General features: G+C 47.4%; 1 protein-coding gene across 3 annotated transcripts in view; it reads right to left on the bottom strand.

Moving 5' to 3' along the window:
• IARS (isoleucyl-tRNA synthetase) overlaps nucleotides 1–24,610 on the bottom strand; it is a 65,695-nt gene that overhangs the window by 15,643 nt on the left and 25,442 nt on the right. For all 3 annotated transcript variants that reach the window (XM_029919365.1, XM_029919366.1, XM_029919367.1), the window contains exons 11-27: nucleotides 21,594–21,716; nucleotides 20,999–21,090; nucleotides 19,814–19,912; nucleotides 18,741–18,867; nucleotides 17,440–17,513; nucleotides 16,865–17,059; nucleotides 14,819–14,905; nucleotides 13,701–13,784; nucleotides 12,638–12,782; nucleotides 11,388–11,508; nucleotides 8,838–8,929; nucleotides 7,584–7,661; nucleotides 6,677–6,798; nucleotides 6,322–6,424; nucleotides 5,992–6,075; nucleotides 4,074–4,248; nucleotides 1,639–1,751 (exon numbers count right to left, since the gene is read on the bottom strand). In XM_029919365.1, coding sequence (XP_029775225.1) covers nucleotides 1,639–1,751; nucleotides 4,074–4,248; nucleotides 5,992–6,075; nucleotides 6,322–6,424; nucleotides 6,677–6,798; nucleotides 7,584–7,661; nucleotides 8,838–8,929; nucleotides 11,388–11,508; nucleotides 12,638–12,782; nucleotides 13,701–13,784; nucleotides 14,819–14,905; nucleotides 16,865–17,059; nucleotides 17,440–17,513; nucleotides 18,741–18,867; nucleotides 19,814–19,912; nucleotides 20,999–21,090; nucleotides 21,594–21,716 — 1,914 coding nt within the window. The remainder of the gene's footprint in view (nucleotides 1–1,638; nucleotides 1,752–4,073; nucleotides 4,249–5,991; nucleotides 6,076–6,321; nucleotides 6,425–6,676; nucleotides 6,799–7,583; nucleotides 7,662–8,837; nucleotides 8,930–11,387; nucleotides 11,509–12,637; nucleotides 12,783–13,700; nucleotides 13,785–14,818; nucleotides 14,906–16,864; nucleotides 17,060–17,439; nucleotides 17,514–18,740; nucleotides 18,868–19,813; nucleotides 19,913–20,998; nucleotides 21,091–21,593; nucleotides 21,717–24,610) is intronic.

Below are 24,610 nucleotides of genomic sequence, written 5' to 3'. Positions count from 1 at the left end.
GGTTCTCAAACTCAGCCTAACAATATGTAAACTAAATTCTGAGATGTCTGTAACAGCGCTCTTCACCCAGCTGAGAAAAGCAGACAGAGTTACAGTGGTGTCTGGCTGGCCCGCTGCTTCCCGTGAGGGGCCGCTCCCCCCACCAGGAGACATTGGCGTCTCCCGTTCGGTGGGCGTTGCTCGCGGGACATGTGAGAACCACGAGTCTCCATGTAACTGCTCCTCGTCTGTGTGACCAGCAGTCACCGTCCTTGCAGGGAGTGGGGTCAACGTCACAGCCCACACGGCTGCACGGCTTCTCACACCATGGATGAGCCAGTTAGGGCCCCAGAGCTGCCCCGTTGTTTTCTGCAGCCAGGAGCCTTGTCCTTTGGGTTGGGTGATTCAGGATGTGATTTCTACAGGGAACTACAATACGTTTGCTGGGTTTAAAGTGCCATCTGCTTGCCAGCATTCTGTACTTCCTACGTAACAATGTTGCTGCTGGCACAGAGGGGGACACGCCCACCCGTAAGTCAAGCACCAGCCCTCCAGACATTTCTGAGGCAACTTAATCAGAGAAGTGAACAAACTTGCTCCACTTCAGGAGGGTAGAACTGGAGACAGGCGAGGAGTTGGGGCAGGGCCACCCGGACCGTCAACACACTACCGTGACAATCTCAGAGGACAAGGCCACTTCCTTGAGTGACTTTCTCAGGCTAGCCACCATTAGGGAGTTTAAACTCTCCCACCCTCATGCCAGCTTCTTCCCTGATGGCTCTGCACATCATCCGCCCACGGGGAGCTGGAGGCTGGCCTTCCTCACGCGGTACTCGCCGCCCCACTATGTGGGGCATGTTACACAGACGGCCTCCCGCAGCCCCTGGAGATCTCATGACCCGTCTGCTCAGAGAAGTCTGGATGGGAGCAAAGAGACCAGCTTTGACCCCAGAATCCAAACTTGCTGCATGTCCCCTACCAGGAAGTCCCACACCAGCCCGCTTCCACACCAGACTCTGGGCAGGAACCTTTCTCTGTGCTCGTTTTTTTTTCATTTTTATATATTTTTTATGTTTTAGAATTTTTTTTGTTTTTTTGAGAGTAAGAGAAAGAGAGGGAGAGAGAGAGGCAGAGTGTGAGTAGGGGAAGGGCAGAAAAGAGAGGGATCACAGAATCTGAAGCAGGCTCCAAGCTGAGCTGTCAGCAGAGAGCCTGATGCGGGGCTCAAACCCATGAACCACAAGATCATGACCTGAGCCAAAGCCAAGAGTCGGAGGCTTAACCGACTGAGCCCCCTGGGTGCTCCTGTGGTCGTTTCTACCAGGTAACTCATCAGACGGAAGAGTGAGAACTGAGTTCCTTTTTTGTCTCTGTGACTGACTCATGCCTTGAAGGGTGCAGTTACATCTTGCTCATTTTTGTACGAACCGACACTTAGGATGACCGCAAGCAGAAGTCACAAAATGTCTATTCACATATATGTCAAAGAAATGCCAGGTTAAGAACACACGAGAGAGGCGTTCAGTACAGAAATCTAAGATGGACACCTGGTCAGTCTCACCCTGGATGAGCCGCCAGCGCCGTCAGGAAAGGCTAGGGAAAGACCTTCCCCTCTCACGTCATCTTCTGGTAAAGCGATGCCCTGGGGAAGAGAAATACCTGGGCATCTGAGTGTGCTTCGTACTGCGTCGTCCCTCCTGCCGTCTGGTCAAACGTGTACATGAGGCGGATGTCCTCTTCATGCAGCTCATGACCTTCGACAACCATGGTCCCTATCGGAGAAGCGGCTGCCACTGTTAATCAGCCCCTGCCTTCCCCTCACGCCGCCCAGCTACCAGTATACTGTGCCATTTCTTTTTTAAGTTTATTTATTTTGAAGGGGGGAAAGGGAGGGCCAGAGAGAGAGAGAGAGAGGAAGAGAGAGAATCCCAAGCTGGCTTGATCTCATGAAACGTTGGATGCTTAACTGACTGAGGCGCCCAGGCACCCTGATGCCAAGTTTTTAATGAAAACTTCAGAGCATCAAGATGCAGGGACTTCAAGAGATCATGTCCTCCTGACTCATGCCACGGTTGCAGTCAAGGATGTGACAGACTTCCTTATACTTGCCCGGGCTGCTAAATCATCGCCAACGTCTATCCGTGTATATAAACTCCTAAATCCAAAGGCCTGTGCCAGGAGGTGACGCATCCCCACCATAAACACAGAGCAGCATGATGTAAGAGAACAGGCTGCAGAGTCTAGTCGGACCCAGGCCCCCACCCGCTGGCCGCAGGACCCTGGTGCTCCACTACGTGCTGACGGTGGGAGGGGGAGGATGACAGGAAGCCAACAGTGAGCAGCGGGAAGTGCTGGGCACCACCCTCCCAAGGCAGCCAGGACACATGGACCACAAAGGCCAGCAGCACCCATCTGCAGGGAAGCCTGCTGTGGTCACCCACAGTAGTCTTGGTCAGCATTGGGCTGTCATCACGTCACTGTTCTGAAAACTATTTTGCTTCCCAATAGTGCAGAAACCCATTCAAAAAGTAGTTTAGAAGCGAGCTGCAGATCTTTAGTATCAACTAAGTCTTATTTCAGGGATTTTAAAATATACTGGCCATCTGTTGAGACAACTTAGATTTGTGATTTGAAGTTTGATAAAAGATTTTGTTAATTTAACAAATCAAGTTAAGTTAGTTATGATTCAACTTTTATTTGCTGGTTTCCTATGTTTAAAAATTTTATCTAAAAATGTGGGACTTAGGGACATTTCTCCCAAATCCCATGACCACTCATCTGATCTTTGAGTCCTTAGATCTTCCCTTGTGACACTCTGTGCTTATGATTCTCCGCTTCAGAGGGAGCTCTCGCCATCAAACACCTTGTGCCCTCAAGGCGGCTGCAGGCATCAGGCAGACAGCAAGAGCACGGGATTCTAATCGCGGCAGAGCCGAGAGTTCCTGGGCAACCCGGAAGGCCCCCCGGAGGAGAGGAGGGGCTGAGTCCCCTCTCCTAACCTCCTAGTAGTATCCTGGACTTCTCCCTAAGAGTACTTGTCAAAACTACGATTTCCACAAATTTTCAACGTTGGCCAGCACATGAGGGTAAGGACACCAGCTGTCTTACTCAATTCTGGGTTCCGAGGGCCAGCCAATGGAAGGGCTTTCAAGAGTATTTGCTGAATGAGTCCAAATCCAGTCTTGCCAAAATCCAAGAACAAACTACAAATTCTAGAGATCTTACAGATACTGTGAGACGTTCTCACCTAGTTCTGCCTTGCAAATGGCTCCAAACCTCAGTGCTAAGTCCCTTTCTCAAAAGAGACCTTAATCCTTTCTTTCTAATATATTCTAGTCTTCATTCGGACACTTCCAAAAACATCATGCTATTTTCTCCACAAGCAAGATGCGGTACCAGGGCGTTCTGCTCTCTCACAAGGATGGTTTCTAGGCTCGCAGTGGCATTAGCATTTGCAGAACTACCCTTGGGTAACCGAGGGTCCACCCATCTGGTTCAGGAAGTCCTACCTAGAAATCCAGCTCAAAGGAATCAATTTTGTAGGATATTTCCTCGTGAGAATACTCATTGCAATATTACTGACAATAGTAAAAGAATGGGAACAATCGAAAGCATCAACAATAAGACTGGTTAAAACATCAGATATCCCTATGAAAGAAAACTATTATAGCAATTACTGAAATAACATTTTAAAGACTAATAACACAGATTAAGTAAAAAGTACAAAGTAAAAAGGTGAATGAAACATAAAGTATATGAGCAATAAATGTGACATTGAAAATTACAGTGTGATTTCCATTTTGTTAGAGACTAGTTACGTGCCTAGCTATGTGACAAGAAGGAAATCAATCGGAATTTCATACTGCCTCAGCAGTGGGAGAGAGGAGGCACTCAATCTGCATTAAATGGATGGGTCATGGGTTAGGGGACATTTTTAGTCTCTCTCTCTCTTTTTTTTTGAATTATCAGCATTATTTGTAGTAGCCATGTTTATGACTAGGAGAGGCTGGGACAGTGCAGGTCAAATAGAAGCCCAGGTGATGGACCATGTCAGGTGAGGGCCACGGACAGGGCCGGCCGGGGCAGACACCCACCGGTCTCCTGGAAACGCTCCAGCTCCTCGCTGCTCAGCTGCTTGATGGCCGTCATCACTGGCCGGAAGGCTCCCTTCAGTCGCTTCCCCAGGACCATGTGGTCAGGTTCTGCCCTTAGGCGAATGCCATACTTGTTTTTATCTGTAGACAGTGTAACTTTGCGAACATTCAACTCCTATAGTTGGTAGCCAAGAGGAAACAGAAATAAGGGAGATGAAATCATGTGTCCACAAAAGCTTGCACACAAACATCCATTAACAACGTAAGTCACAATTGCCAAAAATCCTAAATCTGTGATGGGTAAACAAAAATGCGGTCTATCCACACAACTGACTACTATTAGCAAAATAAAGGAACAAATCACTGCCATGGCCTATATCATGAATGACCCCTGGTGCCAGGTGAAAGATGGCCGACTCAAAAGACCACCCACTGTTGGGTTCCACTTGCAGGACACATCTGGAGCAGGCACCCCCGGGGACAGAATACTTACACCTGTGGTTGCCAGCGGGCACGGTGGGGCCCTGAGGGCAGAACGGTGTGTGAATGCTAATGGATACCGGGTGTCTCTTTGGGGTGATGAAAACATTATAAAATTATAATGGCTGTACAACTCTCTATATAATACTCACAAATCCTTCTTGTCCAGATCATTCAAGACAGTTGACCAAAACTCAACTAAAGAAGATTCTAGAATTAGAAATGTGAACTTCGCCTCTCAGGAGTAAAGTTTACTCAATCTCAGAACTCTAGAAGGTTAATTACCAATTTTCTGGAAAAGACAGGTGGCTGTAACATGTCCTGCCTCCACTGTGCTCGTTACGGGTTACCGACGCAGCAGGACCCAGTGGCGGCAGAGGAGGAAACGGTCAGGAAGTGTCTGGCTTTGCCATCGTACCTGACTGGATCACTTGATCTCATCAAAGTGATTAAGATAATCTATTTAATCTGCAAGCATCAGCTATAGAATTTATAATTTAACTCTGTATTATCTAATTTTGTCTAGAGTCCTCAAGCAACTCAAAACCAAATCTAGAAATTATTATTTTTTACAGTAATAGATTTAAATATCACCTGTAAAAAATAAAATTGAAATTAAAAATATACTTATTTTTAAAACATTGTGGAATACATTTTTCTGGGAGACAACTGACATCACAGTTTCCACTTTGACTCCAAATGCACTTCCAGGGACCTACCCGACGTCCAGGCTCTGACATATGCACAAAGACACATACCTTTTGTTTGCAGTTAGAAACCTGGGTTTCCAACAATAGGAAAGTGGTTTAAACAATGACGCAGTGGAAAGCGAATACTCTCCAGGTGTTAAAAGAATAAAGGAGGTCTCTAGGTTCTGACCCTGGGAGTTTGTTAAGAAAAACTGTCAAGTGAGAAAACCAAGTTTAAGACTACACAAAGCCAATGATGGTTGTCTGTTCGTATGAGCACATGTGGATGCACGTCCACAGCTCTCCGACAACCCGGCAGGGACGCCCCTGTGAACATCCCTAGGAAGGGATTCACCCCGTACTCAGTGCTGGAGTCTGAGCTGCTCATGACCAACACATGCTTACCTGTTACTTAATGATTTGATGGAACAGTTTTTTGGTTAATTAACAAAAAACACTCTGGAGAAAATAAGTAGATGAAGGTAGTGAGTGATCCCTCTAAAGTAACAAATCCACTAATCTTGGAATTGTTTTAAAGAATTACAATTACACTGTAAAAAGTGCAAAAATGCATGCTGACTGTAAGTGAGTGTCACGCTCTGTGGATGGTTAGGGTCACCGATGCACTGACACATGAAAGGAAAGGCTAAACGACACATTCAGAGTGAAGCCCTCTGAAGAGAAGCAGGCCTGATAATCTCAAAGAAGGAAGTCTTTTCCGACCCACGCAGTCAAGCCGGTGGTCTTACCTCAATGATATATTTCTCCAGAGATTTGATCTCATTAAGAGCTTCTGGATTCTGGTGGATAACCACAATTTCTTTCAAAGGATACTAGGAGGAAAGGAACAGAACGTTTACTGAACAGCCAGCCCTTGAAACTACAGGAAAACGAAATGTTAAATGTTTTATCTGAATCTCAAGTTCCAGGCTGATCAGGCCTGTCCGGCACGAAGTCATCCACACCCTTGCTTTAGAAAAGAAAAACAACTGCCATCGCTAGAAGCTCTCTCGCTTTTAAGAAAACGCTCCAGAGGCGTAATGACTTAGGTGTGTGCGTATCCAAACAAAGCGTCAAACCTTTATCGGAATGGTTTTGCGGTCTCGAATCACTCGCCCGAGCTCGATCACAGACTGCATCCGAGACACGGCGCTTTCCGTGTTCTTGTCAATCAGCTCCTCCCTGGCGGCAGAGGTGGGGGTGAGAGGGATCCCATGAGGAGACAGTCCCAAACGACGGATGCGCACAGTGAGTGAGGGGGGGGGGGGGTGGCCCTGAGCTTCCACACTGAAGGCTCCTCCAGCCCCTCCGAAGCCTGAGGAGCGGACGGGCTGGCAGGTGGGCGGAAGGGCATGGACGGACCGGAGCAGGAAGCGGAGCCGCCACCTGAGCCTTCCTGGGCCCAGGCGAGGCTTACGTGTATTTGATTCTTACCGAACGTGCGGCAGCATGAGGTAGTGGATGCTGAGTGTGTCCTTGTCCTGGACGGAAACAGGATCAATCAGCTGCTTTAGATTCTGGTACATCAATTCGGTAAGAAAAGGTGTATAGGGGGCCTGCAAGAGGACAGAGGACATCATGTCATCGACATGCAGCCATCAGTAACTGATCTCAGAATGGAAACAGCAACTCCGCATTTTAGAGAACACAGGGACATACAAGGAAGTGGGCATGAGGTTACTGAACACGGCGTCGGAGAGAGAAATGGCCTCGTTCTGAACTTGGTGGGATGGATGCCATGCAGCACAGCGGCAGGACTGCAGCCGGAGGCCCCAGTGCATCCCAGAGGAAGGGTGACCACGCACTGGCCATGTCAAGGCCGGACGTGCCGTGGCCACGATGGAATGCCCCTACACCTCAGAAACTTCATCTGTAAACTGGGGACATGTTCTCTAGGGCGAGGGTCAATGAGTCGGACATCAGGCACAGGTACTAGGCAGGGCTCTGTTCGTGGATGTTTAGGAAGTGAGTGGAAGGCTTGCCACAACGGGCTGGAGAAGCGGTAATAGGATCCTGGGAACCCAAGCTGGAATGTTCACTTGTGTATCACTGAGTATTTTAATTGGTAGGATCATGTTTTTACAGGACTCCAAGTAAAGATGGGATGTCCTCACAGGGGAGCGGTGGCCTTCTGGAGGCCAGCACCCTGACCTGAAATGTGCTGCCAGTGTGAACAGGAAGCGAATGTATCTTAGTCCCTCCTAAGAGATAAGCTAATAAGACTTCTGGAAAGGAAGTAGAGATTTAAGTTGTTTTAAAACTTCTATTCCTATCTCTGAGGGAACAGGTACAGAGCAGACACAGAGGGAGGACACACTTCACAACAGGTCCCGCATCGTACCATAAGTCTGCACAGGGACAGCAGGACGCTGAACAGGGTCTCCAGGGCCACGACACAGTCCTCCACCCCATTTTCACCCTAGCGAACAAGAAAGGAACATGCATTAGACTGTGAGGTGACCCGCAGAGCACAGAGTACTCGGACAAGACAGGGGCTGGGACAGGCAGCTGCGGGGCAGGAGGCCATCACAGGCCTCGCTCTTTCCCACCTTGGAAGCCCAGGTGGACAAGCGGACCTGCAGGCGTGGGTGCCACGCATGGAAATGGATACAAACAGAAAATTTAAAGTACGTTTAGGTAAGATTTCTTATTTTTAAAAGTTGTATACACTGTATATTTAAGAAATAATTACACTTACTCATTGTAGGAAAAACACAAACAAAGGCTATAAAAAAAGAAAAATCAACCATAATGAAGTTCGGCAGAGGTAACCACGGCGAGTAGTTTAGGGTAAGCCCCTCGAGACTCGTGTGTGTAGGTATGTGGTCTATTTAACAAAAATGAAATCACTGGTCTGTTACAGGCCTTCATCATTCACACATCTGAAGACAGACTGACGGGCTGTGGCACAGGTGCCCTCACGGCCTATGTGCGGCCTCAGGGCCTGGGACACGACACAGGCTTCACTGAGCCCAAGTCCCCCATGGGCTCTGGGAAGAGTCCTGTCAACAAATAATGGACCATCTAGAGGAAAAAGCAGCGAAGGGCCCCTCTTGAGATCACAGCCATACCGGCAACACTGGCAAGTATCTGTATGAATCTCTTTCGTATTTAAGAGATTCTGGGGGCGGCTGGGTGGCTCAGTCAGTTAAGCGTCCGACTTTGGCTCAGGTCATGATCTTGCGGCTCATGAGTTCAAGCCCCGCATTGGGCTCTGTGCTGACAGCTCAGAGCCTGGAGCCTGCTTCGGATTCTGTATCTCCCTCTCTCTCTGCCCCGCCCCTGCTCTATTCCTCAAAAACAAACATAAGAAAAAAAACAAAGGGATTCTGCTCAGCTTAGTCTTGCATGGCCCTGAGAGTTTCCAATGTGACGTGTCCTTAACTATGTTTTGAAAATACGTAAGGAGACTTTTAAAACTTACAGGTTCTATCCATCAAATGGTGATATAGCTAACTTGCAATGTAAACAGGAGAAAGAGCTTCAAAAACCAAGAGCACCTGCAAACATTCCTTTCTCTTCCGGCTGCGCTCAGGTTTCTCGACCGTTACCGCCCCCCATGGCCACCTGTCAGCAGCAGCCAGCACGCACTGACCTTCAGCCGCCTGCGGTTCATCCGGACGTACCAGTTGGTTAGGACATCCACGAACTTGACCAGGCGAGGAACCACAGTATAGAGCCTGTAAGCTGAAAGCAGGCGATCAGGCAGTGAGAACAGGCGAATGTCTGGGGTACAGCAAGGGCTGGATCCAAGACAGGGCTGGCAGCCCCAGCACCCCAGGGCCATCATGCTCACTAAGGCGACAGGAAGAACTAACGGGACAGCCCTGACAGCACGCACCAAGGATGCATCCCATGGTTGTCATGGTGGCCAGGGCACACGAACCACCCTGAGAGCTGCGGATAAGCTCCCCCCGTCAGTGAGAGAGGCAGAGCCCCCAGACGCATACCACACGGCTCCACGAGGCCTGTTTCCCTGGTGCTGTGCAAGGGGCCGCACAGCAAAAGGCCAACTTCCTTGTGCTGTGCTACCCTGAGTGTCCACCAGGCTGTGGAAGACACACTGAGGGCTCTAGGCAGGGGCTGGAGCACAGCACAGGCCCGTGCCTTCCAACCACAGCCTGCTCCGAGGTCCTGAGAGACTCTGGTCATCACAGCTGGGCAGGTGGGCCCCAGGGAAGCTGCTCACCTTCCTACAGTGCAGAGCCCAGCCCCCTCTAGAGGATGCCTGGCCCAAATCACCAGTGGAACAGGCTTCCCAGAGGCTGAACTTGCCCAGGAAAGACCGCCGAGGGGGCTGTAAAAGGAGAAAGACGGGACAGCTTCCGAGGAACTCCGAGGGCAAACGGAACGGTGAGAGCACTCAGCCAGTCGTGCTTGAGGCACAGGCCTATTGTTAGGATTTTCCCATTCACCTCCCTTAACGGACACTCTCAATATACAAAAATACACACCGAAAGCAAGAATAAGACCAACAATTATAAATAAATACAACTTACATCAATGAAAGTGTTCAGTGAGTGTTAATGAGGCCTTTGGTCTAACCTGGTAAACATCGGGTGCCTGGGTAGCTCAGCCAGTTAAGCGTCTGACTCCTGATTTCTGCTCAGCTCATGATCTTGTGGTTTGTGAATTTGAGGTCTGTGTGGGGCTCTGGAACCTGCTTGGACTTCTCTTTCTCCCACCCCCTCTCTGCCCTTGCCCCACCCCTAAATAAAAACAAACTGGTATCCATGGTGAGAAGCTGCCAATGGCAGAGGACGGCTCACAAAGACCAGGACTGATGTGCAGTGGCCACTCACTCCCCTAGAGGTGACGTGGCAGGTGGAGGCCTAGCGTGAAGGGAAGAGGCGTAAACGATTTCTAGGGCTCACTATACCCTCAACCTCTCAGAGGCCAGAGTTCCCCATGCCAGGTGTTGACCCCCGGAGGGCACACAGAACCATCACAGCAGAGCAGTGCCATGCACCGGGGTCCCAGACAGGAAGTGCAGACCCTCCGGTCCTCAGAACCCTGTCCACAAGAGCTGAGGGTACAAAGTCAACTGCTGCTCACTTCCTGCGCTTGGCTGCGTGAGCCTCCCAGGGGACGGGCCCAGCTCAAGTGCTGCCCCCAACAGTCCCCAGGTCTGTTTCCTACAGTCCGTGTCACTCAGGAGGGACAGGCGAACACGGCAAGCAGGTGTCCTGGGGTGTGCACTGAGCTCTGCCTTACACAGGCATTTCCATCTTCACTCACACCAGTTTGTCCAACAGCTTGACAGTCATCTGATCCTTAATGATACATGTTCAGTGGGTGGGTGTCGGCCTCAAGGGGCCTGGTGCCTGGGTGGAATCTCCTGGACCAATCATCCTTCTGTGCCAGGTGCTGAGGCACCAGGGAGGCTGTGTGCCTGCACGAACTGCAGGGCACGGGGTGGGGGGTGGGGAGGTGCAGGCTAAGCTGCCAAGGCATGTGCAGAGAAGTCGTCTCACCTCCTCTGCCCACCAACTTTGTCAGACCCAGGTCAGGTAGCCTACTTTAGTTGTTTCTGGAATTTCTCTCTCAGACTTGTAGCTGTTCTGCCTCCTACCTCGAGGAAACCAACATAAGCTACTCTCCCCGCCTGTGTCTAAGGCCAAATTCACTGCTGCTGGGTAACAGAAATACGGGAAATATCTACCTTATTATTGTTTTTCTGTATTTCCTAATTTTTCTAGACCACACAGGGACTACTTATTCAATAATGAAAGTACAGAAAAAATAAGTAAAAACACACGCTCACAAGCACTACTTGAACATCTATTATCTACTCTACACACACAATCTCAGTCTGAGCCTCATAACTATGCCACCAAGCACTTTCCAGAGAAGGACACTGCAGCCTGAGGACGTTAGGCGGCACCTGCCACTGGGAACTGCGGTGGGGGTGGGTTCTGAACCACTTAAGCCAAGGGACGCCATGGGGTGGGCAGGCCCAGGCCGAGCACGTTTCCACAACAAGCCTTAACAGAACGGTACTTGGGAGGTTAAAAAAAACAATTATTTGTCTACTATTCTGTGTCTCTCAAATTGTCTACAAAACTTTATGTCTGTAGAGAAACACAGGCATCAAAAGGGCAACCGGAAAAAGAAAGAGCCCGTATTTCCGGCCCGAGAGTCTTACCTGCCATTTCAGTCTCAAAGAACCCAACCAGGGACTGCATGCAGGACAGGACCCAGCGGTCTGTGACGTTGGCACTCTCCTGAACCGTGTTCTCGTTGTACAGGAATTCCACTGCTTCCTCCTGGGAAGTGACAGTCACACTACACCTGAAGGGGGCTCATAACAATTCACAAAACCCCAGAACCCACCGACAATTTAAATTTCTGATTGTCCATATCATTTTCCAAATAAGCTCTACACTTGGGATAGTGAGTCCCCAATGACCTACATTTTTGAACGAACTAAAGAAAATTTAGGGGAAAAATATCCCTCTGTACCAAAAAGTTTATGAATTGAGAAATATTCCCAAATCTTGTAAGTTTAGTTATTTAAGTCTGGCAAAGGGCAAGCTAGTAAAGCCGGCCAGGGCTGAAGGATGGGGCATAAACAGAACACCAACACTAGGAATGAACTACTCTGCTTAGTGTCCACTGTACCGAACGCTCTGGCCCACTCCTCCTTTTTCCTTTGCAAAACGCTCCTGGAGCTGAAGGCCCACTTCCCCCACGTCCCCCACAATGGGTGTGCCCCCACACTCCCATGCCCCTCAGGCTGACCGAGCAGTGGCCAAGCTGACAAAGGATTAATTAACATTAATTAACATCTGTCAATAGTAATGTACACAGCAAGGCGCCGTGCATAGAAGATGCACAGTATTGGGGTCTGACCCCAAAAGGAGCCCTGAGAGCACAGACCGACACCCCAATGCAACGGAGCCTCAGGGGAGAGAGCTCCTCAGAGGGGGCCTCCCAGGCCTACAGAGAACCCCGAGGCACTTCTACCACAATCCTCGTTTTCGCTCCTAACAACCCAGTGGGACGTCTCTCACTCTCACTTAGCACCTGCTGCAGCAGCCTTCCCCCCCCCCCCCCCCCCCCCCCCCCCCCCCCCCCCCCCCCCCCCCCCCCCCCCCCCCCCCCCCCCCCCCCCCCCCCCCCCCGCACCTCCTCCCTGCGAGCAGCTGACTCGCCCCCATCCGCACCTGTGGGTCTGGGTTCCAGGAGGGAGAGCGAGTGGGGGATAAACCTCCAGGGGGCTCTTTTGCAGGAGGACCCAGCGTCCCACAGAGGCCAGTCAGAGCCCACCCAGCACAGACCCCAGACCCTGTGCACCTTCACCAGCGGCCCTCAAACAGCTCTGAGCCCCACCCATAGGGACCGCTCTGTCCCGTCGCCCACAGAGCTCTGTCCTGCGCAAACCCAAGCCCACACCTTCTGCAGCCTGAGCACGTTCTGGATGAAGAAGCGATAGGCGTTGTACCATGGGAGCAGCACGTCCTTCAAAACGTCACGCACACCCTCCTCCTTAAAGCGCAGGTTTTCTGCTCTCACCACAGGGGAGTTGATAAGATACAATCTAGATGAGGGGAAAAAAAAAAAATCACACGGAAAAGGAATATAGAGATTAAAACAATTTATTGGACGTGCTGACAAAGCAAACATGAAAATTAGCATTTTTACATAAAAATAGAGAATCTCTAATATTCTTCTAATGGTCAGTTTAAAAGTGACAAAGCTCTTACTCTGTGCAGGAGAAATAGCAAATAATGAAGGGGACACGTAACCCCTACCAAGACGTGGCACTCGGCCAACCCAGGGCCATGCGCAGGGTTTCACAGAGGGAACAGAAAGGCTGCAGAGGCCAGGGGCGCTGCTCAACACCCCACAGGCCAGTCCTCACTTCAATGACCGGTATGGCTCAGGCTGTCGGCAGCCCCGAGGGGTGGTCTGACCAATAACCGGGGGAGGACACCCCACTCGCTGTCCCTGGGCCACAGAGCAACCACCCACATGCTTGAGCACAGTGGCCCGGGCTGTCTCCAGGTCTGTGGCAGGAGGAGGCAGGACGAGCCGTCTGTGGTTCCCTGCCATCCGAACACTTCACGTCCACGACTAGAACTCCGATTTCACGCGGTGGCTCACATTTCTCTACAAGCTTTTTGAGATTAATTTCTAGCATAAATATACCTCAGATGGCTCTTCTGAGGAGCAAGTGTAAAAAAGGAATAAATGGCCAAGGAGATGGAGGGCCTGGGGAGGGAGGGAGGCAGAAATCCGAGCAGCTAGCCCAGGAGCAACAGAGGCCGGGTTCTCCACACCACCTCTGGGTTTGCAAACGTTCCTGTTATCCAGAAAACCACCGTGCAGGTTTGGAGACAACCCCACACCAAGGTAACTGACCACATTAACAGATGCAGTTTAAAAAACTAATTATAAACCAAATCTAAGGAACATGACCAATAAAGGAATCCTAGGGCAGAGCAGTGGCTTGTACCTGAGGGAGTCAGCACCGTATTTATGGATGATTGAAAGTGGATCCGGATAATTCTTTTTCCGTTTGCTCATTTTTTGGCCATCACTTGAAAAAAAAAAAAAGGGAGATGCCAATTAAATACGTCACTCTCACAGTTTATCTCTATACATGTTTAAATTATAAGCCACTTGCAAACTGGAAGGCATAAGGGCACAATGGGTGTCTTCCCAAGCATGGTGGCACGGCAGCAGAGACGTTACAGACACGGGCTCCGTCTTTACCCCGGAGACATGAAAACCTGGATTGGTGCAAAAGCCTGTAGTATCCTGACTGTGCTCGTGGGCACAGGGACCTACGTGTGTGGTGACTGTGTGCAACTAAGCACGCCGGCCAGCGGGTACACGTGAGACGGGGGCTGAGCAGGATGGGGCAGTGATGATGCCGGGTCTGAAAAGTGTGACCTTCGGGGCAATTGGCAAAGCACACCAGGGCTCTTTGTTCCTGCTGTAAAACTCCATACAAATCTATGGTTCCATGTTTTCATTAAAAAACCCCAAAGATGCACAGACAGTAGGGCCCAATGCTCTGGGTGCAGAAGGTGACTTATCATTGCTGGCTATGGGACTCTCAGCAAGTTGCTTATCCTGTACCTCCAACTCCTCTAATGTCCAAATGGGGTAAGAAAAGGGCCCACGTCAGTTCTGGGCTCTGAGGAGAGGAGACGACGTGCTCACAGCAGGGCCTGCACGGTGTCAGGGTGCATCCTGCCTTGGACAGCACATGAGGCAAGGTGTCTATGTAAATGTTTACTTCTTACTTTTGTTTAGTTTGCATTTTACTTTTATTTACTATGGGGAATAGGAAAAAAAAAAGACTCCTCTATGACACCGGATATCTCTAGAACCCATAGCTTCCTCATGTTAAAAAGAGAACAAAAACCTTCATTAAAGGACCAGCACACAGATTAAATAAGTACCACCACAGGACACGCCCCCATCCCCCTCAGGCCTCACTCTCCAACCTGCTCTTCTCCCTGGGAGGGACTGACGCTGGAGAGCAGTGAAGGAAAGAGCAGGAACAAGAAATGGCTAGACCCGCCCGGACCATGGTGGCAAAGGGGGCCAGGGACTGGCACCTGCCTGGCCAGGACGAGCCCGTTCACAATCACGTTCCTGAACGGTGGCTTTCCGAAGAGCGCGGTGGCCAGCACAAGCAGGGTGTAAAACCTAGAAAAAAACCCATAAACACATCAGCAACACCAGAAAAGGAATCTGAGCAAAGGAAAAAAGACTATGTTTATTTGTTATACTGAATTTCTATTTTAGATCAAATTACCCTTATTAATTGCTTATGGCAAAGGTTCTTGGTCTGGTAACACTGGAATCACTTGGGGTGTTCTGAAAAACCACACAGGACCCCACTGCAGACCAATCAGGTCAGAAAACAGAAAATGTGACTGAAAGCTAATAAAGGACCCCAGCAGCTGAGGACAGGACTCCTGCCCCAGCTGGCAGCCTCTCAGGACCCCTAGACACACAAGGCTGAAAACCAAGAGGTGTGTGTGGCCTTAGCATAAGGTCACATGAGACAGCCTGATGACAGAAGATGCAGAAGACACTCTCCCCAAAAAGTCAGATGGCAGAGACCGTAGGAACGCAGATGACACCTATGCTCTGCTAGACACCATGCATGCCAGTGACTTGGTAGCTTGCTTGTTCCCTAACCTCCACGTCCCTGCAATCACCCCAGTAAGTGACACTCCGGCATCACTGCCAACCCGGATCTGGACCCCCAGGATGTGACAGGACATGGAGTGTTAAGGATGGACCAGACAGCCTTCCTCTGAAGGTGGGTCAGGGGGACCTGGCTGCCAGGACAGCAGCCTGAGCCTGAGAGAGGGGAGGGAGAGGCGTGCGCTGAGGGACCCACAGGACTGTCAAGCGCTGGCAGAAATCGCACTCCCCAGGGACACAACCTGTGGCTGAGCCATCGGGCCTTCCCTAAGAAGGACCTGTTCCTAATGAAAAATGGATTGGAAGCTGGAAATAGTTTTTGGAACATTAAGGGTGGAAATCAGTTTGTGATGTCTATCACAAGATGCAGAAGTAGGAAGTGACACCAACATTCCTGAAACACAGCTATGAAAACATCACTAATGAAAGTGGAATTAGAATCCGGGCCAGCCACTCCTCATCCACCAAAAGGTAGCCCACCTTTATCTAATGCACAAGACGAAGGCACTACTTTAAACAGGCATCACATAAAACCAAGGCCAAAATCCTCCCCCTCCTAGTCTGTGCAACCCCCCACCCCCCCCGTCTGGATTTTTTAGAATGTTGACTTTATGAGGCTAGCTTTAACATCTGAGCACTCTTCCAAGTATTCTTTAAACTTGCAGCACTCAAATTGTTATCTTGTATGTAAGTATTCACTAAACATTTGAGTAAATTATTTAAAATGAACAAGCTAAGAACATGCATTGTTTTATATCACTTAATCTTCAAATATAACAAATCTATTTCAAAATATTAACGAAATAATTTAAACTCAAACAGCTTTACTGCAGTGAGTGATCCTTACTCAAAAGATACTTTATTATTCATTTATTTAAAAAATTTTTTTTTAAACTTTATTTATTCTTGAGAGATAGGGTGTGAGCAGGGGAGGAGCACAGAGAGTGGGAGACACAGAATCTGAAGCAGGCTCCAAGGTCTGAGATGTCAGCACAGAGTCTGGCACAGGGCTCGAACTCACGAACTGCAAGATCATGACCTGAGCTGAAGTCGACCCTCAACCAACTGAGCCACCCAGGCACTCCTTTGTGTATTTTTGAAATATATATAGAGAGAGATCATTAGAGCACGGGAGGGCAGAGAGAGGGGGACAGGATCCAAAGCAGGCTCCGTGCGGACAACAGAGAGCCCGACATGGGGCTTAAACTCACGAACCACAAGATGGTGACCTGAGTCAAAGTCAGACGCTTAACTGACTGAGCCATCCAGGTGCCCTTCAAAAGAGACTGTAATAATACGCTGGGTGGTGAGGGGCAGAGGGCAAGAGAGCAGCCTGTCTTGCTTAACACAATCTCTCCAGCACCCAGCTGATGGATGCTAGGTGCTCTGAAAAATACCCTGAAATCAAATCAAATGAAATCAGTAAAATTTTTGAAAGAACAAAGAACATACCATCCTCTGGTTTGGTCAATGCCTTCGGCAATGAAGTCTGCAGGAAATGCATCATCAAACTCCCTCTTGTTCTCAAATGGATAATGAACTTGAGCATAGGGCATGCTGCCGCTCTCAAACCAACAGTCAAACACCTCAGAGATGCGACGCAACACCCCCTTCCCACAACGGGAAGGGATGGTCAGGTGGTCAATGCTAAGAAACAAAGCAAAGGCACTTCTATTAGTTTTAACCACAAAACAACTTGCAGTTTCATTACCAAGAGGACCACGATGCCCTGACAAGCTTTCATCTGCAAACGGCAAAGAGAAACACTGGTAGTTATTCCAGGCTGTCAGAGGGCCCTGCGGTGCTTAATCTGGGGGGTTCGTACCACAGCCCCCAGACATCCAACTCCAGGACAGAGGCCACCCTTCCTCAACACGACCCAAGTCATCAATAAAGTAACTCAGCAAACCGGTACTTGATTCCGACACGTAGCCCTGTGATCTGCCCTAGAGATCATGGCTCCTCAGTACCAAGCCTGGTGCTCTCTGAATGACGGAAGAAAGCGAAGCGGACGTTCAGAGACTGACCTCTCTCTGTGGAGATCAGAGACCTTCACCCCCGACAGTTCTTCAAGTTCTGCCATTGATCCGATGCATACTACCTGTCAAAGCAAAGTTAACAGGCAGGAGAACCTCAGCACCAAAGACCACACAGCTTTACTTTACACAACATTCACACTTAGTCTTGGAAACCTCTGACCTTCAGGATGGCTGTCAGTAAGGTGGCTTACGTCATCAAAGGGCACAGGTCACTGAGGAGGTGAGCGGGCTCCACGGGATCAGGAGTCGCTGCATGAGAGGACCTGAGTGCATCTGCTCACCACACACCTGCGAGGGTTTACTAGCTAACCGGACCAAGTTGAGATGCCGAGACTATTCTTCTGAGGCATCTTAGTTTCTTCCTGGCACTTGAATTTGGCTCTTTAATCTGGAATCTTTCCAGGTCAAAGCCTGAAGTAAATTACTGTGCATGGACCGGATCAAACTAATGAGATGAGGTCACTCAGGATTACATCCAGCTGGGCAGTCCGAGCAGGAGCTACTGTGGGTTCTCCCCGGTGCTCGTCTGCTCCCTAGGGCACATGCACAGCGCCTTCCTCAGCCCTCAGACTCGACTACCTCCCTGCTGTCTTTCATGTCTTGTAGTTTTTGTGCCGGACAGAGGCCGCCATGGAGGTTTATCTATAGACCCGTATGTGTATTTACACACATAATCACTTGGCTTTATAAATTTAAGGTTGGCAAGGCTTTGATAATGTTTTTAAAAAATTTTTTTTAAAGTTTATTTATTTATTTTAAGAGAGACAGAGACAGTGTGAACCGGAGAGGGGCAGACAGAGGGAGAGAATCCCAAGCTGATGTGGGGCTCGAACTCACAAAACTGTGAGATCATGACCTGATCCGAAACCGAGTCGGATGCTTAACCGGGTGAACCACCGAGACACCCTGGCTACTGTTTTTTAAGCCTTCCCTTTTCACTGCTAGGAGGGAGGGTGCTTTCACACGCTCAGTGCACGTGTGGGGTCTGCTCTGATTATCAATTACTCACAAGTAGAGCAAAAGGGTGAGTAACAAAAGAAAAACAATTAATGCATGGATTTCCCTAAGAAGACTGCATTTGCATTCTTTTACCAGTGGGATAAGTACAACTTAAAAATTACATTTAATACAAGTAAAAATAAGTTAACTATCTCTCCCCCCCTTAATTCTTATTTATATGATTCTAGGAAAGAAGAGAAACAGATGAAGCAAAGAGAAAGGAAATATTCAGATGCACAAAAGAGGTGCTTCAGCAAAAATCAACATGATAATGCACGGGCTCGCCTCACCTCCTCGAAGTCATCGCTGACCCACAAGGGGATGGGGGTGCCCCAGTATCTGTTTCTGGAAATTGCCCAGTCACGTGCCTCTTTCAGCCAATTTCCAAATCGCTTTTCTCGCACAAACTCTGGGACCCTGCAATAAATAGGTCAGAGAGCAAACTGCCTGAGAACAGTAGTAAGTAAACTGGTAAAGTACATCCACATAAGCTTTTTTACGACGCTCTGGGGACCTACCACTCTGGAGACGCTGTGCTCACTCCCGCGAGAATGCCTTCTGCATGGACAACACAGAGAGTTCACGGTGCTGGGATTCACGCCAGGGCACCCCCGGCCCTCTGTCCAGTTACTGCAAGGCTAGCCAGCCCGGTCTCGCTCAGACTTCGGGTCACTCACACAACACCGCTCTTACCAAGACGCAGGTCAGGCTCCCAATATCTATGAATAGGCTCAGGGTGCCTGGCTGGGCGTCCCCTGCCCTGCCAGCTGCACTTAGGCTCCAGCAATGAGGTGATTCCTTAGAGTGCCACTGCTCACCTGAGCCACCCTCCACCATGATAACCTTCACACCGCAGCCCTCCTGCCCCTCCCCCAAGGCTTCAAGTGCCCAGAACTAGTCAAGGACTCCCTCTCCTTTCAGGTTCAGCTCTGCTGGAAATCTTCCCAAGCAGCAAGCTGAGTCAGGGCACCCCAGGCCCCAGATGGCCTGTTCACTCAGGCACTGTCGCTGTGCCCTGGGTTACAAAGGTCAGTGCGCAGGCCTGCACTCTCACGAGGCCACAGCACTATGCACAAATGGTTTTTGTAGGTACATTGAAAAATAAACATTTATCCTTAATGACTGTTATTTAAGGCTAACAGAAAAAGAAAAATGCTCCCACCATATGCCTTATCATAGAAAGGATGCTACTTCTCTTATATAATATTATTTAGGTTATTTCATGGTCCTGAAAATACGGAATAAAAACAAAGCGATGATTACAGCGTTTAATAAAAGACGACCCTTAGAACTATTTTATCTGGGGACAATGATAAGCCACTGCTCCCTACCCACATGACACATGACACATCTCACTGCTCACCAGTAACACAGGTCATTGTTCTTCAGCAGCTGGTCCACCATGTGCTCCACCCGCACGAACCAGCTGGGCACTGCTTTGTAAATGAGGGGAGTGTCTGACCTGGGGAAACAATGATGTAAGATGCACGGTCAGACTGACGTATGCAGGCACCAAGGGTACGGCCAACTTTCAGTTTCTTACTGACGTCATCAGCACCTATTTGGCCTTCTGCTAATACTCGTTTTTACTGCAAATCTTAATGCTTACATCCTTGATATTGGTCATCTCCACAGCACCAACAAAGCAAAAGCTAATAAAAGAGTAAGAAGGAAAAAAGGGGCCACTCTGGGGGGGCTCAGTCAGTTAAGTGTCTGACTCATGATTTCAGGTCAGGTCATGATCTCATGGTTCATGAGTTCAAGGCCCGAATCAGCACAGAGCCTGCTTGTGACTCTCTCCTGCTCTCTCTCTCTCTCTCTGCCCCTCCCCTGCTCACACTCACTCTCTCAAAATAAATGAGTAATCATTAAAAAAAAAAAAAAAAAAAACAAGAAGGGGAGCCTGGGTGGCTCAGTTGATTAAGCATCCAACTTCAGTTGATGTCATTACCTTGCGGTTCACGAGTTCAAGCCCCGTGTCGGGTTCTGTGCTGACAGCTCAGAGCCTGGAGCCTGCTTTGGATTCTGTGTCTCACTCTCTCTGACCCTCTCCTGCACATGCTCTCTCTCTCTCTCTCTCTCAAAAATAAGTAAATATTAAAAAAAAAAGAACAAAAAGGAAACTATAGTTCTGCTGCTGTGTGACGGCTGTCTAAGAAATGAAGTCAACTTCAGCAAAGAGGAAATGTGAGAACAGAACTTGATGTCCCCAAACATTCCATTTTCATGCACATCTTCATAGCATGAACTTGTATTCAAACTTGTATCATGTTTTCTCTCTCACTAACTTCTACTAGGAAGTGGTAGAGATCAGCCTCACCTAAAGAAATGTGGCCTTGACACAAAACATCTGTCTATTGATACTTCTCAGACAACTGCTGAGGAAAACAAGAACTATACATATTCAGGGAGTTCAAGAGGGCAGTTTCCAAACACTAACCCTAAAGGACACAAATGAGAGGGGAACCTCAGATTGACGCAACGGGTGCGCACACTGCAAGTCCCCACAGACTGGAAGCCTGAGCTGGAAGTCTCCGCTTTATCTCACCTCCAACAGAAAGGGTAGCTGTGCGTGAAGGTGCTGGCAACAAGAAGTCGGCCTTCTTCCTTCAGGGTCCTTATGATGCTTTTGTCAGCATCCTGTTAAAAAAGATAAATGTCCAGCCATTAAAATATCCTACCATACTTAGTACTATAATTACGTACATTACGGCAATCTGATACTTTGATATGTTTATTATGAATAAAAGGCAGAAATAACATATGCATCATAAAAATACCCAGCCCACATTTTGGGCAGGGTCTAACTTTAGGTACTTATTAAGCACTTCCATACCACCTAAGGTAGTGAAGTCTTCCACCGGCAATGCCTGACCTGAGGCCACAGAGCTGCCTCAGGAGATACCAATCAGAGCCTACTTTCCTGCCTGTGAAACTACAGCATGCCTCCTCTCAAGATACCAGACCCTTACAATGTGGCCGATAATACCTACCGTTCTGGGCTTATGTGCTGAAACAAAACAAAACAAAAACAACTTTCTGGGGAAAAGAAAAATCCAGATATGGAAGTTACTTAATAAAAAGCTAATTAAACAAAGAAATATGATGAAACTCACACCTTTTTCTATACTACAGACACAGACCTTTACATACTGTCCTGTGAAATCGGTCACTTCTGCTGTGAAACAACCTGAAGCATCCACAGGGCAAACAGGAGGAGAGTCTTTCTGAATGATGTTGAAGTCCATACAGACCCGATAGTCATCCTGGAGAGAATCAAACAGGTTAATGCGCTTGAGATAAGAGTGTGGGTGTGGAAGGTGATCGAGTCATAAGAAAACGTTTCAGTCTTCTGACACATGACTTAACTGGCTTTAACTATCCTCTAACCTGAAGTTAACTCAGGACCATTCAAAGAACCCCTTACGGTTGGACAGGGACTACATCATCTTGCAAGGCCATTATTTCACAGACTCTTATATACAGCAGAGCATTCACTGAGAAGGAAGAGGACACACATGTATCCCTGGTGAACACCGATGCATACTCAATATTCACAAGCTGCACTCAACGCTATAGTAAAAGAATCGTTCACCACGGTCAAGTGGGATTAACTCTGAGGTGCAAGGGTGGATCAATATCCACAAAGAAATCAACGTGATACATCAAATTAACAAAATGGAGGATAAAAACTGTATGATCATCTCAATATAGATGCAGAAGCATTTGACAAAATTCAACATCCATTCATGTTAAACTGCCACTTAGCAGATGATATGATGAATGTGTATTAAAAAATTCTAAAGACTCCACCAAAAAACTATTAGAATAAATGAAATCAGTAATATTGCAGGACATAAAATTAATATACAGAAATCTGATGTGTATCTATATACTAATAATGAAGTAGTAGAAAGAGAAATTAAGAAAATGATCCCATTTACAATTACATTAATATAATAAAATACCTAGGAATAAAGTTAACCCAAGGAGGTGATAGACCTGTCTGTACTCTGAAAATATAAAACATTGATAAAAGAAATTGAAAATGCTACAAACAAATGGAAAGAAATTCCATGCTCATGGACGGGAAGGACAATTATTGTTAAAATGACTATACTACCCAAAGCAAGCTACAGAACAAATGCAATGCCTATCAAAACACCAACAGCATTTTTCATAGAACTAGAACAAATAATACCAAAATTCTGAACCACAAAAGATTCCAAACGGTCAAAGTAATCTTGAGAAAGAGTAAAGCTGGAAGTACTGCAATCCCAGATGTCAAGGCATACTGCAGACCTGCAGTGATCCAGACAGCATGGAACAGGCACAAAAACAGACACACAGATCAAGAGGAAAGGAGAGCCCATAAATAAAGCCACAAAATGACAAAGGAGGCAAGAAGATACAAGGGGGAAATGACAGTCTCTTTAATACATGGTGCTGGGAAAACTGGAGAGCTACATGCAGTAGCATGAACTGGACCACTTAATTATACCACAAACAAAAATAAACTCAAAATGGATGAAAGATCTAAATGTCAGACCTGAAACTATAAAATTTCTGAAAGAAAACACTGACAGTAATCTCTTGAACATCGGTGATAGCAATATATTTATGGATATGTCTCCCCAGGCCAGGGAAACAAAATCAAAACTAAAGTATTGGAACAACACCGAAATAAAAAGCATTTGCACAGCGAAGGAAAGCATTAACAAAACTAAAAGACAACCTACTGAATGGGAGGAGAGATTTGCAAATGACATATCTGATAAAGGGTTAGTATCCAACATATGTAAAGATCTTATACAACACCAAAAAGAAAAAAGAAAAAGAAAAAGAAAAAGCAATCAATCTGATTAAAGAATGGGCAGAAGACCAGGAGACATTTTTCCAAAGAGGACATTCAGATGCCAACAGACACATGAAAATATACTCAACATGACTAGTCACTGGGGAAATGCCAATCTAAATCACAATGAAATATCACCTCATACCTGTCAGAATGGCTAGTATCAACAAGACAAGAAGTAACAAATGTTGGCAGGGATGTGGAGAAACGGGAGCCCTTGTGTGCTGTTGGTGGGAATATAAATTAATGCAATCACTCTGATAAACAGAATGGAGGTTCCTCAAAAAAAATTAAAAATAGAAATATCCTATGGTATAGCAAATCCAGTCTTGGCTATTTACCTGAAGAAAATGAAATCACTAATCAAAAAACATATATGCACCTCTACGTTTACTGCAGCATTGTTTATAATAGCGATGATATGGCAACAATCCAAGTGTCCAACAGACGAATGGACAAACAATATGTGGTAAATATACAACGGAGTATTCTGCAGCCATAAAAATGAATGGGATCTTGTCACTCCTGACAACATGGCTGGACCCTGAGAATATTATGCTAAGTAAAATAAATCACACAGAAAAAGACAAATAACATGAATCCACTCCTGTGTGGAACCTAAAAAACAAACAAAACCCCAAACATATCCAGTACGTGACAAATACATTTTAGGAGGAACACCTAAACCACAATTCAAAACCAAGTTTTCTTTTTATTTATTATCAGTGAAGAAGTCATCCTAGTTGACCTGAAATTATGAATAACTAAAGTCTGACTAGTCCTTAAAACTCCGTAAATAGTATTATGAAGAATGCTTCCATCATATTGGATACTGATCAGTATTCAGTGATATTAAGGAAGCCTTAACATTACTAAGTACAACAGTGGAATGGCGGTATATTAAAAATAAAAGTCTTGATCAGTCACAGATGTGTACGGATGAAGGCCATGATGTTGGGGATTTGTATCAAAACCCTTAGGCCTAAGTAGAGAAGATGTGTGGGAAAGAGGAAGAGGAAGAAGATAAAACAGATTAATGCAAGTGGGATGATGTGAACATAAGGATTTACTATATGTCTTTACTTCTATGTTTAAAGATTCCATAATAAAAATCTCTGCAAAAGACATAAACAGACACTTCTCCAAAGAGGACATCCAGATGCCCTACAGGCACGAAACGATGCTCACTCATCATCAGGGAAACACAAATCAAAACCACACTGAGATACCACCACACCAGTCAGAGTGGCTAAAATGAACAAATCAAGAGACTACAGACGCTGGCGAGGGTGTGGAGAGACGGGC

This window comes from Suricata suricatta, chromosome 13, assembly GCF_006229205.1.
Source record: "Suricata suricatta isolate VVHF042 chromosome 13, meerkat_22Aug2017_6uvM2_HiC, whole genome shotgun sequence".
Classification (NCBI taxonomy): domain Eukaryota; kingdom Metazoa; phylum Chordata; class Mammalia; order Carnivora; family Herpestidae; genus Suricata; species Suricata suricatta.
Note: the sequence above shows the minus strand (reverse complement) of the source record. Positions and strands in the feature narration are given on the sequence as shown.